This window comes from Ochotona princeps, chromosome 11 (assembly GCF_030435755.1).
Source record: "Ochotona princeps isolate mOchPri1 chromosome 11, mOchPri1.hap1, whole genome shotgun sequence".
Lineage (NCBI taxonomy): Eukaryota > Metazoa > Chordata > Mammalia > Lagomorpha > Ochotonidae > Ochotona > Ochotona princeps.
Genome location: NC_080842.1, coordinates 39,760,949 through 39,779,756, shown reverse-complemented (window position 1 = coordinate 39,779,756; position 18,808 = coordinate 39,760,949). Strand labels below are relative to the sequence as shown.

The 18,808-nt window shown below is 49.4% G+C and overlaps 1 protein-coding gene across 1 annotated transcript in view; it reads left to right on the top strand.

The window, feature by feature from the left end:
• Positions 1-16,474, top strand: part of SCARA5 (scavenger receptor class A member 5) — a 101,254-nt gene extending 84,780 nt beyond the window's left edge. The window contains exons 8-9 of the mRNA XM_004579088.3: positions 5,754-5,948; positions 14,467-16,474. Of these exons, the coding sequence (XP_004579145.2) occupies positions 5,754-5,948; positions 14,467-14,603 (332 nt within the window). The 3' untranslated portion in view covers positions 14,604-16,474. The remainder of the gene's footprint in view (positions 1-5,753; positions 5,949-14,466) is intronic.
• The last annotated feature ends 2,334 nt before the right edge of the window (positions 16,475-18,808 follow it).

Sequence of the window (18,808 nt, the reverse complement as noted above, 5' to 3'; positions counted from 1 at the left end):
GAGGGTATGCAGCCACCCCTAACAGTTACTGTCCTGAACTGGAATTTGAGTTGAAGGTACATTTTGGCGTTTCTCTGTCAAAAAAGAGTGAACCTCCTTACCAGGTGGTGTTGGGGCTTCTAACTCACCCAAGGACAGCAGGGTACAGGGACCCAATCCTGTAGACACCTGGGTGTCCCTCTAGGTGGGAGTGAGGTTGACAAACAGAAGCTTTGCTCAGAACTTGTTGAATTAGAACATGCTCTACCTCTCCTCCATGTTTTGAGTGAGAAACAGCTATCTGGCAATTCTCATAAGCTTGGCTCTTCCAGCCAAGACATGGAGGGCAGATGGTACAAATCCAGCACAGAGCTCAGCGACTGGCCTTGTGGTCAGAATAATGCTCTCCCTTGCAAACCACGGGCACACAGGCACACAGATCCAGTCTGCAGGTGGAGGATGCAGAGGAAGAGCCAAAGTGTGGTTTTCTTTACCCAAGACCTTTGACTGATGAATGCATATCAAGAATCCACATGGGGATAATGGGACAGGGCTGGGGGCTTTCCTGGGGGTTGCTAATCTCCATTTTGCTCAACAAGGATTTTCCAGGGCTTGGTGAAGTTGGATGCAAAGAGGAAGGTAGAGGGGCCTGCTGGCGGATGGAGGGAGATTATGGAGTGGCTGCTGGCTCTAAAGCCTGGGGTTCCATTTCTCACGAGATCCCTTTTCCTGCTGCAGAGTTGAGAGGGCCTGAATGGAGTTCAACTAGCTTTCCTGCCATCCCTTTGCATCTTGTATCACACACAGAGCACAGACCCCTGACCCCAAGGAACTACACACTCCCAGCAGGGACCCCCATGGAGGGGGATGGTCTGAGGAAGAAGCTGCCAGGGTTAGTCAGCAGCATCATGGGGGGGTGGGTCACACAGCTGGGGCCACCTCTCAGGCACCATGTCTGGTTAAGTGGAGGCTGGCACTTGTGTGGGGTGAGAGTGTTTCCAAGTGGCGCTTGGTCATTGGATGGGAAAGCTTCACCCTGGGGCAGAAACTCCTGGGGAAAAAAAAGCAGAATGCAATCTTTCTGCCCACAGAAACCCAAACCTCTTAGCAAGACAGGGCATTCACAGGCTTGGGGATAGGTGGGATCACCGTTGGCATATGTTTTGTTAATCCCCAAGAGCATTACTGTGGGTGGCATCATCACTTAGGCCTGGGAAAGGCGCTTGCCTGCCCACTGGACTCCCCTGGGTTGTTCAGGGGGAAAGCAAAGTGGCGATGCTTCGTGGAACAGCCCTTTGGGCTTTGAATTCCTGAACCAGAGGCAGACTAGATCACAAGCAGATCCAGGCTCAGCTTACAGTTTTCCAGGGAGACTGTAGAACAACTGAGACTTAGCAAGCAGAAAGGATGTGAAAACCACAGCTTAGGGCCACATTCTATAAGATGCAACAGGAGCAAGATGGGCCATCTGGTTTGCATGAGTGCAGGGGCTTACAGCATAGTTTTGACCCTTCTGAAGCTTGCAGCATCTGTTGGCTCAGTGGGCGGGAGGTCAACCACTGGGAGCAGCCAGCGGTGCTCTGGGAACCAGTGCTGAGGCCTGAATGGGTTGCTGCTGCTGAACAGTGCTCTCTGGCTGTTCAGCCCACTCAAGGACATTTCTTCTCTTTTCAGCCACCAAGGTCAGTGTGGTCCTAGGCGGGGGCAGGTCACCCCCCCACCAAGGGAGCCTTGACTTGGCTTGGTGTATGGGGGCCACAAGCCAGAGACATCCCAGAAATCAATTCTGTAGTCCCATCATTACGGTTACCACATGTTTCCAATCTTTAGCAGTTGCCCTGTTGGCAAATATTCTCTTGTCATGTCCATATACATTGAAACCTCCCAGGAATTTCAATATTTCAGCATCTGAGTGATATTTTCCAGACTTCCTCCAGGGCCCACTATAAACATATGACAGATCACATCCCTGTTTTCTCCTGTGGAACATATGGTCATTGTACCAAGAGATTGAGCTCTGAGTCTAAAACCCAGAATCATTAAATAGAAGCCAATGGGCAAGTGAACAGAAGGGGCTGTGATGTCCCAACCAGGACGTTGGATCCATGGGTACCCTGGGGAAGATGCTCCAATCTGTGTCTCTCCTTGAAAAGTCACCAGGATTTAATGGAAGAGGGGAGGGTTCCACCTTAGCAAAGTGATCACTTCTCAAAGGCCCCAACTATGAATGGCATCATTGGCTTACGTTTCTATCCTCTGGGTGCCACTAACAGGTGACCTTGGGGACCAAGTCTTTGATACATGGGTCTTTAGAGGACACTCCGTGTCCAAGTTAATAGACAAACCACAGCACTCCCTTTCCCTTGTGTAGCTGAAGGACCACATGAACAGTGAGCTGAGGGTGGCCATGGCGAAGGCACCAAGTGGGAGGATCTCAGTGGGCATGTCAGTTCCAGCTGCCCCACAAGCCTGACTCTGGGAGTTAGTTCCACCCAATACCCTGCAGCTTGGAGCACACAGCATCCTCCCGTCCCAGCTCACTCAACTCATCCTCCTTATATAAGGCCCTGATCTGGGCCTCGTGGTGTGCCATGGTTCATTGCCCAGTGACCACAGGCTGACAGAGATGAAGCAGGTCTGGTAGAAACCAGGACTGACTGTTCAGCCCCAGCCAACCCTGATCTCAATTGGTGCTGCTGACTTCACGAGAGCTTGGTGGTATGGACCCTTGTGGGGGTTTCTCTGAGTCCAACCCAGCTTCAGATTTCTCACTTTCTTCTCCGTGATGACTATGTTTTTTTTGCACACCCTACGCCCCACCCCCACCTGTTTTGGGCAGTCTGTGGAAACTTGTACTTGGTGATGACTTAGTCTAGGGAGAAGGGCTGTCTTGCCCAAAGGTAAAGGGGCTACCTGGTACATTGCATTAGCTATAGAGAGGGGCTGTTCAAAGTGATCTTGCAGAATGTTAAGGGTGGTGTGGTTTCCTGGGACCTGCTTGGCTCCATTCTGCAGAATATTCTGAGGTTTTCCTCTGCCGTGTAGCATGTAACAGATGCATGGCCAGTTCCAAGTCCCCCCTTGTCCCATGGAGCACAGATGTGGATTTGGCAGCTCTGTTGTCCCTTCAGGGGCCTACAAGGTCTTTGCCAGTAACAGCAACTATAAGGAAGATTCCTAAGCTTGCTTTGCCACCAAAAACAAAATGGGGTGTGGTACCTATTGTAGCAATATTTCTTGGGAGCAGTATTGATGGAGGATGCTGTTCCCCCTGGATGTTCCCATAGCAGTGTTCCTGCATTGTCACCCACTTGTCACTGTGTCACAGTGCAGTGTTTCCCACTCTTATCCCGTGTGTCCAGGATAGTTTCTGATTAGGGAAACAATGACCCTGACCTCTTCTTTGGACTCAGAACCAAGGAACTGAATTTTGGCTCTGGAAATGGACTTGATATTTGTCTAATCTTGTGTCTCCCAAATGCAAGTGCATTGGCTATTTGCCACTGAATCATTTGGGAGACTCAAGAAAATATAGCTGCCCTGGTCCTACCACTCAGATTCTGATTCTAAAGGGCCAGCTTAGCCCAGGAATCTGCATTTGAATAGTCCTAATGATGTGGATGTGTACCCCAACTCAGGACCCACTGGTTGTTCCAGTCAGTGTCTTTAATAATTAAGGGTGCTTAAGTCTCTGAGGAATTAAGTAGCCTCCTATGAGTAACAGGGCAGGCTCGATGGTAGATCTGTCTCTCCCTCTCTTTCTCTGTATTTCTAAGCTACAAAATAGATAAACAAAGACACACCAGTGACCTAACTCTGGTGCTAACTGTGTGTGTTGCCCTGGGTCTGTGACCCCTCAGCCAAACCCCACCTTTGCTGCAAGAAGTCCACGGTTTTCAGTTTCCTCAATGTCTTTCTGAGTGCCCAGAAGTGCCTATGGAGAACACAGGCAAATTCTTTGTAATGCCGAAAAATGAACCTTTGGCCATCCTGCAAGCATTTCCGGTCTGTTTCTACCAGCCAGGTTCTACACCAAATCGTGACTTAGAGATGTGAAGACACCAGTAATCCAGCAATTAGAGAAGGAGTAAACCAGGGTATATTATACCTGGCCCTATTCTCAAAGCTTTACAGGCATCATTTCATTACTCCTGCAGGACAGCCTGGTGAAGCAGGTGCTGTCCCCATAACTGAGGAAATAGAATGGGGAACTTCCCTTGTGCCAGGTGCCAGATTGTTCTGTATTTATATTTCTGTATTTCATTGATTCTGGGATAGCTTTTAGCATGTAATAGATCAGGAAGCACCCAGCAATATATATAGTTTGTCACCATAACTGGCGGAAATTTCTCCTTTTTAGTGATATGTAAGATAGTTATACGCCTTTCAAAATAACGCATTTTAAATTTGTGGAATTGTTGTGTCTCACAGATAATAAAAATGTATAGCCATGTCTCTATGGCTTCAGGCATTGTCACACTGACAGTCTAGCAGGAAAATCCACGTGAATGACAAATTCAGAGCATAAACACTCCTCAGAGAATCTCCCACCTCTGAGCCATGCAGCGAGGCCTGTCCTGTTCTTGGGTTTCTCTGTTTACCTCCTACACCCTCCTTCCTAGCAGGTGTGGCTGCTGGTCACCAGGTCTTGAACAGTGGGGAGAAATCCATGCCTCGCATTCTCTGATATACACCCAAGGGAGCTGAAACCCTTTGTGTACGTACAAGTCTGTGCACACTTATGTTTGCAGTAGCTTCTCCCATGATTGTCTAAACGTGGAAGCAATTAAGATGTCTTCAGCAGGCAAAGGGATAAACAAATTGGGCCACATCCAAACGATAGAATATTAGCCATCACTAAAAGGAAATGATCTCTCGAGCCACGAAAAGACATGGAATACATGCATATCATGAAGTACAAGAAGCCAGTCTAGCTTCCAGAAAAGGCCAAACTCTGAAGACAGGGAAAGAGCTGCAGCTGCTGGGGTGAGCGGTGATGACTAAGTGGAGCCCAGGGGACCCAGGGGTGGAGGCTGTGGAGGGCGGGCAGTGAAGCTACTGTGACTATGGGGATGGTTCATTCATGTTGTTGGACATTTATACACTCCCAGAGAGAACACTAATGCAAACTGTGGACTCTGGGAGAACATGGCTGATCATGCAGATTCACCCTGCAATGGAGGATGCTGACAGTAAAGGAGGTGGTACAGGTGTCATGAGATGTATGCATTCATCTGGATACTTCCCAATTAACTTTATGACAAAACTCAAACAATGCTAAAAAGTATATTTCAAGATAGAGAGACTCAATGGAAATTGGCCAAACACTTAAAATATTTGTTAAGGTACCCACATCCCAAACGGAAGTACTTGGGTTTGGTATCTGGGTCCAACCTCCTGGCAATGCAAACCCTGAGAGGCAGCAAAGATGGTTCAAGCAATTGGCTTCCTGCCTTCTACATGAGAGGTCTAGATTGAGTTCCTGGCTCTCCGCTTTAGCTCAGTCCAGCCCTACAGGTATTTGGGAGTGAATCCGTGGATAGAAGCTCGCTCTCTCTCTCTCTATCTCTACTTGCCTCTCAAATACATAAATGAAGTCGTAAGTATATAGAGAGAGAGTTGGGGAGACAGCTGACCCAGGGCAAGAGAAGCTCACTATGACTTCTGGGATCCCACCACTCTCTTCCCTCTTGCCCAGGGTACCAGGGAATCAGAGAAGGTGCCCCATGGTGGGGTGTGTCCACAGCTGTCTGTAACAGTAACTGTCTTTGCAGGTATTGTGGAGGCCTCGATGGTTCGCCTGGTAAACGGCTCAGGCCCCTATGAAGGCCGTGTGGAAGTGTACCACGAGCGGCGCTGGGGCACCGTGTGTGATGATGGCTGGGACAGGAAGGATGGCGATGTGGTGTGCCGCATGCTGGGTTTCCGCGGCGTGGAGGAGGTGTACCGCACAGCTCGCTTCGGGCAAGGTAATGCTTCCAGAGACAAGATACAGGGAGATGGTTCCCAATCCTAGAAATGGTCTCCTCTCCAAAGCCCAGGTCCCCTTGACTGTCCCCAGGCCACCCCCTGGACACTTACAGGGAGTTGTTGTTTAGAGTTCTCACTGTTACCCAGATATGTGTCTGGGGTGTCTTCAGACAATTCTGATCGTGAGAGCATGCTTCCTTTTGCCACAGCTTAATCTGTTCTCTGCCAATTTCCCCCATTGGCTCTCATTGCACTCCTGAGTTCTGGGTACGTAACCAGTCTCTCCCACACTGGGCAGCTCTTAATGCACTCTCTTCCTGCACTGGGCAGCTCTTAATGCACTCTCTTATCTCAATCATGTTGTTCTTCTTGCTTAATGTTTATTCCAAAGCACTCACTGCCTGCCAGCCAGGCTGTTATTAAATGTGTCACAAATAGTCACGCACTCAATCCTTATGGCCCTCTGAAGGAGATATGGCTATCCCATATCCAAATGAGAGACAGAGAGGGCAAGCAACTTGTCCAGTGTCCACCAGCTGACAGAGAGCAGAGCCTGGATTCAGACCCAAGGAGGTCTGGCAAAACTCAAACAATGGCTTGGGAGGCAATGCCCTCAGCCACTCTGCTGGCTGCTTATGCCTCTCAGAGTCACTTTGTCCCCAGTTAAGATCCCCAGGTAGTCCATTGTGTCTTAATATCACGTTTCCAAAGCCTTTCCCTTGGATTGCTCTCTTGACACTGTTGAGCACATCTGCAGATGGGGGAACCTTGCCCAGGAAAGTGGCCAACTGTAACTACTCATCCGGTCCCCACTATGTGGAGGCCAGCTCTCTCCTGGTTCCTGTCTCTGCTCACTCCCTGGTGTGTCTCTCAGGTTGGTTCTCAAGGTTCTTACACGAGTGCTATCCCAACCAATGTTACATGTTGGCAGTTAAAATGTGCACATCCTGCATCCCGCTCTTAGTTCTGGAGGCTGGGATGTTCAAGATCAAGGCCCTGGTGGATTTCGTGTCACCCAAGGGCGTTCGGTTTCTGAGACACACACCATGTTTTGACTGTGTTCTGACGTTAGAAACTGGGCAGGGGTGCTCTGGAGTCTTTCCCATAAGGGCACTAAGCACATCCTTGAGGGCTCTACCCCCAGGACATAATGACCTCCCAAGATGCCACCTTCTAATACCGTCACGTGAGCCATTAGGCTTTCCATACATGTGTTTTGGGGTGACAGGTAGTCTTGGGCCACCCCCCAAGCTGATGCAAAGATCTTCAGAAATGCAAACAGGGAACCTGCATGCCACCCCCAACACTGGCTGAGCACCCAGTGCAGCCTGGACACTCATAATCACGCCAGCTTTCTTCAGCCTTGAAAAGGGAGAGACCCATTTTGATTCACAACCCAAACTCTTGATGCCCATGGAATGGGGGCTGCCATTAGCTGTGTGGTCTTGGACCTGTCACTTCTCCTTTGGGTCTCAAGGTCTTCATGTGTCACTAAAGGGGTATGCAGTTGGGAGACACTGCTGCTCACCTGCTGAGAGCCGCTGCTCTGGTGGCCACGGTAGGGCTGATGTACCATGACCCCTGGAGATTGTTGGGCTCCTGGTCTTGTGGCCTGCAGGAGCTGGGAGTCTTGCCCAAGGCTTTGGCTATCCAATTCTCTTGTTAATGGACTCCAAGGACCCCTGGTACTGTGTGAGGACCACTGTGTTGGTTGCCCCTAGGAAACTGAGCCAGGACACATGAAGACCCCTATGGATGTACCACTTTCCCTGCTCATACCCAAGATGGGGTTTGCTCAGAATTGCATCCTTTCCAAGCCCCTGTCAGGTGGACTGAAAGAAACTCTTGGTGAAGTCTGTTGAGAAAGCTACCAGAGAGCACCAACTGATTGTGATGCACCCCAGACGGGGAGCATGTTGGGAAATCCAGGGCCCAGCACCCACTGGGAGAAAGTCCCTCCTCCGGAAGGCAGGCTGGACTGACACTGCCTTCTTCCAGGTCAGCCACCACTGTTTTCCCAAGAAAAAGCATCAACAGCCCTCACTTTTCTATCTCAGGTTCCAATGAGGATTTTTTCCTCCCAAGTGGGTGTAAAGCCATTTTAGGAAGGAAAAAAATTATAAGCTCTTTCCAAGAAGCCAAAGAAGTGGTTTGATAGTCACGGGTCATGTTAGCTTCAAACCACAGGTTGGTGAGAAACAGTCCAGGCCCAAACTTGTGGGCTTGGAGTGCTTGGCCTGCCTTGATACAGGCTTCACGGCTTCCTCCAGACCCCCACAGAGCACCCCTGTGAAAGCCCTAAGCTTCTGCCAAGGCAGCCTTCCCACTGTAGTTCAGCAGCTGCTCCCGGGTGCCATTCAAGACCTTGGCAGGTTTCCCTACAGGTGTCGCTAGTGAGTGCACAGAGGGATGTGGGGCTTGTGCAGGCGGGAATGACACCACTAAGGCCTGTCTGGGAATCTTCCTAGCAGCCCCGACTGTGCTCCAGGCCATCTCTTCCTTCTCTCCATAATGGTTTCTGGACACCTGCCATGGGCCACGTGCCAGGGGCAAGAGTAAGAGCAGAGGGCTGAGGAAGGGGGCTTTCATTCTGCAGCTTGGAAAGGATGGCTGCTCTGTAGGAGCTGTGGGTGGGGAGAAGGGAAAACCCACCTCTTCTGGCAGCAGGCGACACTGTGGACATGATGTCTCCAACTCCAGCTTCCTCCCCACCAGTGCCCAGTCCTGCACTCCCAGTTCATCTACTCTTAAGCCACACAAAGCCTCCAAGGTCCAGGCCGCTCTACCAGTTCTGTCCCTCTCAGTTTAGTCTTCCCTGCTGGCCAAGACCACAGGCCCCTCCCCTCTCCCTCCCTCCCCCCAGCCCACCGGGAGCCATCACTCTGCCTCTTGGCCCTGTCTGCGTGCCCTTTCTTCCTCCTCCTCCGTCTCAGCTGCCACTGCCATCCTTGCCCCCTGTCTCTCCCACACTCTGCATGCTCTCCCAGACCTGGGGCTTGAGTCACCATCTAAGTCTTCCTCACTGCCAACAGATGGTAGCTCCACTTGAGACTCCACCAGCACCCCTAGTGCTCCTATCTGAAGGATACACATTCCCTTCCCCACATGCTGTACCTCGCCCGTTGGACCCTGACACCACTGCCTCAGCTGAACCCTATCTGAGGCAGGTCCCTTCCCCCTTTGCTCTCACTGGCTTCAATTCAGAAGCCTGTGCGGGGAAATGCACAGGGTTGTCAGGAGACAACCCTGCCCCTCCATGCCAGCACCCTATTGCACCTGCTGCTTAGCAGATGGTGACCTTGAGCAGATTTCTTAGCCTGTCTCAGCTTTAGTTTATCCACTTTGTAAGGATGGTTGCAAGCGTTAGATGAGTCCACAGATGTCGAGCAGCTAGCCCAGAGCAAACATGGTTACACACATCTGCCTAGTACACACTGGGTGTTGTGTGTTACACACACTGCCTAGTCCTCCCTGGGCTGCCCTTGGCTGCAGCCTCACCCGCTCTGCCTCCCTCTTGTGGTTACCAGGGATGAGCTTTCTACTACAAGCACTTGTTCATGTCACTCCATGTTTATTTTTTCATTTTAAAATTTAGAGAGAGTGAGAGAGAGTGAGAGAGAGACCCCATCCATTACTTCACTACCCAGATGGCTACAATAGTCAGGACTGGGCCAGCCTGAAGTAGGGAGCTTCATTGAAGTCTCCCCCATAGGTACAGGGACTCAAGCATCCCAGGCACTCGGGCCATCTGCTGCTGCTCTCCCAGGCACATTAGTAGGCAGCTAAATCAGAAGTAGAGCAGTCCAGACTTGAGCCAGTACCCATATGCAATGCTGGGGTAGCAGGCAGCAGCTTTACCCGCTGTGCCCCAGTACTAGTACAAATATTCCCTGTTTAGGTCTTCCACAGATCTTTGCCCTCAAGGTGGAACTTGGTTCCTTTAGCTTAACACCTGATGTGCTCTGTGCCTGTCCTCCTCCCACCTTGTCATGCTGCCCTTCCATCCTAGGCACCTGCTTAGTGCCGCTTTGTGTGTGTCTTGTGTGCTGCTGCTCTCACTGCAAGATACTCCTTCAGCCAGCAAATTCCTGCTCAGCTTTTATTGTATATATGTATGAAAGATTCATTACATTTGTTTGAAAGGCACACCAGAGAGGTAGAGACAGAGATCTTACATTCATTGGTTCACCCCCCAAGAGGACCACAACAGCCACAGATGAACCAGGTGTGGGCAAGAGACCCAAGCACCTGAGCCATGTTCTGCTACTTTCTGGGATGTATGAGCAGGGAACTTGGTGGGAAGCGGAGTGGCTGTGGCTTGGACCAGGGCTCATAAGGGAGGCCAGTGTCTCAGCTGGCTACTTTAACAGTGCAGGCCCCTCCCTACTCAGGTTTTAAGTCAGCTCAGTTATCAACTTCTGAGAAAACGTATGCTCCGTTCCATCCCTCACTCCATGATGTATATGTCCCTTACTCTATATTCCTGTGTCCTTTTTTTTTTTTAAAAAAAAATGTTTATTTATTTGAAAGACCAATACAGAGTGAGAGACTAAGATATGGAGAGGTGTTTTCATTCACCAGTTCACTCTCCAAATGGCTGCAACAACTAGAGCTAAGCTAGTCCAAAGCCAGGAGCCAAGAGCCAGGAGCTTCTTTCAGGTCTCCCAAGTGGGTACAGGGGCCCAAGCCTTGAGCCATTGCTTCCCCAGGCACATTAGCAGGGAGCTGGATCAGAAGTGGAGCAGCCAGGACTCAACCCAGTGCCCAAATGGGATGGCAGCAGTGAAGGTGGCAGGTTTAGCCAACAACACAGTGCCAGCCCCTGTCATGTCCTGTGTGTGTGTGTGTGTGTGTGTGTGTGTGTGAGAGAGAGAGAGAGAGAGAGAGAGAGAGAGAGAGAGATAAGACTTCTCACATTCTCCAGGTCTCTGCTACATTCATATGTGTGAGCCTCTTGAGGGCTTTGCATTGAATGTTCAGAAACCCAGCCTGTGCCTGGAGCACAGGAAGCATGGAGTAAACAAGGAAAAGCCAGAGGAACCCCAGAGCCTGCCTCCCAGAGCCCTCCCCAGTGTAATGAAAGATGCCTCCAACCCCTGGCACTTCTCCCAGTACTCTGGCACCATAAAATGTTTCTTGGACAGGGCTCAGTAATCAAATAAAATTATCTGTTTCCCTGGGGAAAAATCATGGAACGATCCAAATGGAGAGACTTAAAGAAGTCTTAAATTTTAAATGTGTCCAGCAGGAATTGGAGAAGAGATGTGAATGGCGAAGGCGCAGGGGGTGCTGGCTAGAATAGATGTTGGGGAAGCAGAAAGGGGGGATGCAGCACAACTAGGAATAGCCGGGAGTCAGCAGGAAAACTCTCCTTGGGAGACAGCAAAGGAGGAGAAGATGGGTTCAAATCAGAGAGCTGTAGGCGGCTGTGGGTGCATGGAATTGGGAAGATTCACTAGTAATTTCACTGTGGCAGTCATTTATTTTATTCAGTTGCTCTGGGTTATGAACAGTGAAAGATGGATCAGTGCAAATGTCTGCCAGCATCCTCTGTAGAAAGCCAAAGAGTCAACATTTGGAGCTTTTTCCATCACAACTGCTCCATTCTGCATTTGTAGCAGGAAATTAGGGCCCATACGTAACCCAGCGGGTGAGGCTTGTTCCAATAAAACTTTATTGATAAAACTGCACTGACCCAGATGTGGCCCTTGGCTTGCCACTCCCTGGGGCAGTGTTAATGCCGTGAGCAGTGGTTCTGAGGAGCAGGCCCTGTGTGGGCTGAGCATCAGGCCTGAGGCTTAGCCTCTGCCCCCTTAAGAGTTACAGGATCATGGACAAGTCATTCTATCCAGGCCCTGGGGGGAGCCCAGTCGTCTTCACTCTGAAACACCTGTTAAATAACTGGCCTGCTTTCTTGGTGAGGCCCAGCAGCGGGCTGTAAGATTCAGTATAACTTATTCCTACTCTTAATGTTACTCTAAATAAACAGAGATGCTCCAATGTTAGCTCAATGAGGCGGAGAAGTTTTACTTCTGTTTGTTTTATTCAGTGATGTATACCAAATGCTCTGAGCATAACGGAGGCTTTTGAATGTCAGTTGAGTGAATGAATGATAAGGGCAAAATAAAATCTCCTCTTATTCACCCAAACAAGATCACCTTCCCAGAGTTCCAGGTGCTGTAGCCAACCACCTGGGTTTTTTCTCCTCAAGAGGATATGAGAACCATGGTTGGTTTTTCTCATTTGTAAAATGGAGCGCATAGGACCCTCCCCTGCTGACCTGGTAAGGCTCTACTGCACAGATCATGAAAGGGAGCTGGTGTGGAAATACAGACAATAGAGACCTGGACACTAACAAGCAGATGCCTCACCTGGGGTTGCATTTCTTTTTAAGTTTATTTGAAAGGCAGAGTTACGGAGAAAGAGAAATATCTTTCATCTCTGGTTCACTCCCTGGCTGAGTCACACTGAAGCCAGGAGACTGAAACTCCATCCAGGTCTGTGTGGGTGTCAGGGGCCCAAAAGCTTGGGCCACCCTCCACTGCCTTCCCAGGTGCATGAGGAGGAAGAAAAGATTGCAATCTCTACATTGCAAGAGAAGATGCTGGTGCTCCAACCAGTGCTCATCTGGGATGCTGATGTTGCAGATGGCAGCTTGACTGGATTTGCCACAATACTACCTTGGTTGGGCTCTCAGCAGTATCTATACTTCTGGCCCAGGTCCCACACCTGGAACTGTCCTTTCAATTTGAAAGCTAAAGCAATGGTCGGTACCCACAGTCCACAAAGTTCTAGCCTCTATGGTGAGATGTGAAGAACAACCCGGGCTTGCAGGATAATTAACCTTTCTTCAGTGATGACAACATTGTCATAGCTGCAAAGCCACAGTGCTGCTCAGGCAATGATTTTACTTCCATTTTATGGGCCTTCCCATGCGGGGACATTGGCCAGAACATTAGCAAAACGCCAGTGAGCATTTGGGGATTGGAGATCCTATGTACACCTTAGGGCTGGGGAGCATCAGGCCTGTTCTTCATTTGTCAGTTTCCTTTTTGTGCTTCTTGATTTGCTTTGGGTGTGACTAATCCCACAGAGCTCTTGGGCGTGCAGCCTTTTCCTGGGTAATTTGTAAACTGATGTGTTTTCCAGGAGATGTTTAATCTGCAAATTATTGCTCTGCCTCAAAGGGCTTATTGTGTAAGGGCCACAGCTCTGCAGGCCAGCGAGAGCTCTGGATAAGACACAGCCCAAGAGGATGGCAGAAGGAGGAATCCCCTCCCTGCTGTTTCCAGCTCCACTGTGTGGCCCCTCCATGACATTCATGCTGAACAGCTCTGAATAATAAACACATGGCTGAACAGCTTAATTCACACTGTGGCTTCATCAATGGTGAGATGGTTTAGATGTCCCCTTGACATTCTTGGAAAAGGGATTTCACCCATGCAGTTCAGAAGTGAACAACAGAGCATGAGATTTTAGCTGTCAGGGCCGGCCTGGTAGCACAGTGGATTAAGCTGCCACCAGACACACAACATCCCATATGGGCATCAGCTCAAGTCCTAACTGTTTTACTTCTGATCTAGCCCTGTGCTATTGTGCCTAGGAAATAGTGAAAGATGGCCCAAGTGCACAGGTCCCTGAGACTTATGTGAAAGATCAGGATGCAGTTCTAGGCCCCTGCCTTTGACCTGGCCTGGCCTTGGCTACTATGGCCTCCTGGAGCCCAGTTTGTTACCTGGAACCCTGTACATTTTGGTACCAGGTTATAGACCCAACAATTGGCTAAGAACCACCATGGTTTGGCCAGAATTTACCAGCTTTTAGCATCAAAACCCCCACATCAGGGGCCAGTCTTGTACCACGAAGACGTGCCTGCCATGCTGCCATCCCATACTGAGCATGGGTTTACATCCTGGCTACTTCCCTTCCTATCTAGCTCCCTGGTAATGTGCCTGGGAGAGCAAAGGAAGAAGGTCCAAACACTGCGTCCCCTATCACCTGTATGAGTTCCAGGTTCCTGGTTTGCCCTGGCCTAGCATTAGCACTGGGGGCCATTTGGAAAGTGACCTGGGGTTGAAAGATCTTTGTTGCTCTCTCTATTCCCAACAATTCATGGTATCTTGTCATTCTGTTTCTCCGTGACCATTAAGAAGGCAAATCCGTCACCATTGTAGGCTGCCCCTGCATGTGTTTGTGTATGTGTCTGATTTTAATGTGAAATGTAGGGCTCCCCTGCTGTGCCTGCACCACTGTTCCAGGCTCACAGAATGGCCCCCTGAACCATAAACATCACAGGATCAGAAGCAATGTTGGTATGTTCATAGCAGGCCAGAGAGCAGCAAGGGGTCCAGGAGCTATGAATGACTGTGAGTTCTTGAAGGGGTGGAGAAGGCACTGGAAGCCATCAGACTGCTTGCAAAGCCAGGGGCAGCATGGTCCAGAGGAGACACCGGGGTGCTCCCATTCCTTCCTGCTCCTGTGCACCTGCTGAGAAACCCTATTGACCTGTCTCCACAGGCACTGGGAAGATCTGGATGGATGATGTGGCCTGCAAGGGCACGGAGGACTCCATCTTCCGCTGCAGCTTCTCCAAATGGGGGGTAACAAACTGTGGACACGCGGAGGATGCTGGGGTGACATGCAGCATACACTGAAAGTGAGCATGGTCCATGGCTGGGACCCTGCCCAGGAGCCTCCTCCCAGCATTCCTAGAGTGAGGGCAAAACTAGAGGCAACCCTGACCATGCCTCTGCCCCCACACCCCTAATGCAGGACCATGGTGACTGTCATCTTTCTCCTCCTGGACTCCAAAGTCATCTCTGGGATCTACTGCTTTCTACCAGTGTTCCTCCACAGGGAGTTCTGGTCAGCTGGATCACCAATTGTCCCAGCCCCCTGAACACCAGCACTGGGTCTCAAAATCCAGGTTTGCTTCGGTCTGTTCCAGAAGAGTGCCCAGATGTCAAAGCAAAAAAAAAAACATACATAGCAGTGGGGATAGGCGGTATTATGGACCATTTATTCTTCATACACTTCCCAAACCTGGAATTTTGATATCTTCCTCCCAGCAAGTGACAGCACTGCATGATTCATGCTCCTCTCTTTCCTCTGCCTCCACACACCATTTGTTAGTTTGGGGAAGTGACATAGAGAAGCCAGCTGCAAGAGCTAGAGGGAAATGCAAATCACACCTGCAGGAATCCAACTGGGTTTGGAGAAGGGGTGTGAGATTAGCATTTATGACTACCTTGTGTGCGCAATAGTATCTTGGGTGCTAAATCCATTATATCTCCTTTGCCGCATTGTGCAAGGCACATCAGCCCCATGGAAGCCCTGATCTCCAAGTAGCACACATAAGGCCTGACTTACAAGCCAGAAGACTCAGACTGACAGACCAGGTTCCCCCTGGAACTTCAGTGTGTCCGCGCTGCCTGAGCAAGAAGATTGAGACTGAAACAAGTGTGGCTAGAAAGTTGCCTACTCCCAAAATTAAAGCATGTGAGTCTGAGACGACATGATGGGCTTCCAGGTCAACGGTCTGGGTAGAAGGAGAGCTGGCTTGGAGGGTGCCACAGGGGCAGGCTGGGTTAACGCTGGGTCACTTGTGTCTCAGACTTGCTTGACAGTGATGATGCTGCACCTTCTGGGTCACTTAAGGTGTGACCCTTTGGTCAGGAAAACAAGTTCTGATGTGTCCTACAGACATAGGAGGAAGAGAGGATTACCCCTAATTCCTGGGCCCTGGAAGGGATTAGGGGCCTCTGTGAGTTGGTGATCCACATTGCTCTCTTAGGGCAGGGAGATCCATATGCTCTGTTCCATCTGTGTTCTAGTACTAGGGGAGTCACATGGCAGCAAGTGAGTACAGACTGACCTCCCCTTGAAGGCATCAGAAACTCAGATTTAGGCCTTGGATGCACAATCACCTGTCATATCAGGTGCACATTGGCCTCCCCAGGGTCCCTGGCTAACAACTAAGCCAATATGTGATCTTGGTCATTGCTTGCTTACAGGATGCTTATTATTCATTAATGCCAGATCAGAAATGTTTCTCCTTCTGACAATTGCTACATTTATGTAACACACATGTACTCATTTTTTTCCAGAGCTAATATATGTATACATATATAAACTTAGCACTCTTTACTACATAGCTTATCACAGTGCCAAGTTTGTACTAAAATAATCATACACTACAGGTGGCAAGATGCCACCTCGGATGTGATAAATTCTGAACTCAATTCTGCCAAGACTCCAGTCATCCCACCTGTGGAGAACCACATCACCATCTTACTTGGTCTTTTCATTTGGGAAAACAAATGAAAAAGTCTTGTTTTACACCAAGTAAAACTATCGAAAAGTGTTTTAACTTAAAACAATCTATTAGTTTACATGCCTATTTAAGAGGACATGGAAATGACCATGGACCTGTGTTTCAGGGACTAAAGAAAATTAGGCCTGGCCTAAAATACATCATACTCTTTTGTAAGGAAGAATTTCAATAAAGTAAAACACATGTCACTCAGTAGCATTTCATCATGTTCTTTCTCCTGAAAAACCCATTGCATGTGGAGATGGCAGGAGGCCTGCGAGAGTGTTTCTCATTTTTCAGCAGGGATCAGCAGTTGATTCAGTGGACAACTGAATACTTTTTGAAGACCATCAGCATGGCCCAGGACAAGAACATGAAGGAAGATGATCTCTCAAGCTTTACTTGGTAACTAGAGGAAGCAAGTCCCAAGCAATAACAAGGCCATCTCATCAGAGAATTGCATTTGTATCCCACAGGAAAGAGATCTCCCTGCTCTCGCCATCCCCAACATTCTCCCTTGGGGCTGCACTTCCTTTTGGAGTTTCATTCACACATAAGCACAATCGTTCCAAGTTTGGTGAGCGGCCCATGAAGCCACTCGGCCTGTTCATCTAATATGACAGCAGTTCTAGGGATAGGACCTGGGCAGTGTGGGAATGCCTCCAGATCCCTCAGAGTCCAGGCCACCTGCTCAGATCAGCCCCTCCAGAAATTCTCATTGCCCCGAGATGCCCATGGGACACAGTCATTGGCTAAAAGGCAACTGAAAAGATGTCCTTCTGAAAATCCACAAAGGATGTACTTTTTTTCCCTCTCCTCTACAAGGCCCAGTGCTAGGTGTCCCCCTACCCCAGGATGGCTTCCATTCTGGAAACAGCCTCCACGGGGAAGTCCATCAGCCTCTTTCCCTGCCCTGGCTCCTTTCTAGAAGTCACCATACTTTCCCTCATCTCAAGTGCCTGTGAGCACCTGTCTTGCTCCCTATGTGGATCAAAGTTTAATGCAACCACAGGCACCCCTTAGATTCTTCAGTGTCATTATGTGATAATAATCAGTTATTCTAGTGTATCTTTAAGATGTCAAGTGTGGGGGCCTGTGCTGTGGCTCAGTGGGTTAAGCTGCAGCCTGTAGCATTGGCATCCCATGTGGGCAGCAATTCAAGTATCAGCTATGCCCCCTTCTGATGTGCCTGGGAAAACAGCGGGAGATGGCCCAAGTCCTTGGGACCCTGCCACCCATGTGGGAGACCAAGAAGCTGCTCTAAGCTCCTAGTTCCAACCTGGCCCAGCCCTTGTCATTGCAGCCATTTGGGGAATGAATCTCTTCCTCTGTCTTCCCTTTATCTATATAGAACTCTGCCTTCCAAATAAATATTTTTAAAAAGATGTCACAAATATAGATCATTTTTTAAATTAACTTATTTGAATGGCAGAATGACAAAGGCAAAAACTCCCAGAATTGGACCAAGCTAAAGCCAAAAGCCAGAAACTCCATCTGGGTCTTTCCTATGAGTAGCAAAAGGCCAAGTACTTGGACCACGCTCTGCTACCTTACGAGGCACATTAGCATGGAGCTGGATTGGAAGCAGAGCTGCCCAAGAGTCAAACTGGCACTCCAGTGCAAACTGCTTCTGCTACAGGTAGTAGCCCAACCTAGAACACCACAACACAGACCCCCTAAACACCGGTCTTCTTTCTTAGCATAGCTGTACTTTCATTTTGCCTCCCCGAAGCCTCATTCTGCCCATCCCTCCTCCTCTGGCTTTTTGGAACTGAAGCAAGGCTCTGACCGAGTGGGCTCCCTCTGCCAGGTGGAATGGCTTATAGAACTTCCAACGAGGACTTCCAGTGCCTGGGTAGGTGTTCCTCTTGATGGAGGTTAATGAGTTGTGTGTGCAGTGGTCATGGCTCTTTGCTCAGATGTTGATCTTGCCAGCCGAAGACCCGAACCCCCATGCACCTTTCTGGGAACTTTTCTGGGTAGTTTCCTTCCCTTGGGTGCTATATCCTGCCAATCCTGGTCACATTGCCTTCTCCTATTTCCAGCCTTTGCTTCTTAATCTTAAACAGCCAAACTTTGGGGGTCTGCCCCTGGTGTTGCAATCAGAAAAGCCAAAGTCAAAATAGGGATCTACTTAACCCTTTCCCCTCTCTCAGGGATCACAGCCTTGTGTTACATGCTGTCAAATCTCTGAAACATTAGGTTTCTGATATTTCTGCACAACTCACAATTATGTAGTGATGATAGAGAGGGTTATTCTGGTTCATACTCTCTGGCGGCTAGAAGCAGAAGTCCTCCCTGTGGTTATTTTCTGGTCAAAGAAAATCACAGGGAAACATCTTTATTGTTCAAACAAAATGCAACACGAAGATCTGGCCAAGACCACCTCTGGCAAGAGAGTCTCGGGCGGGGAGGGGTGACTGAGCTTGCAGAGGCTTCTGCTAACATTCTCTCGTCATCCCTGCCATGGTTCCCTCCCCACCAGATTCCTCTCACAAATTAACTCCAAGACTCTTGCTTCGTTCTTCTTAGCACTGGCAGAAATCA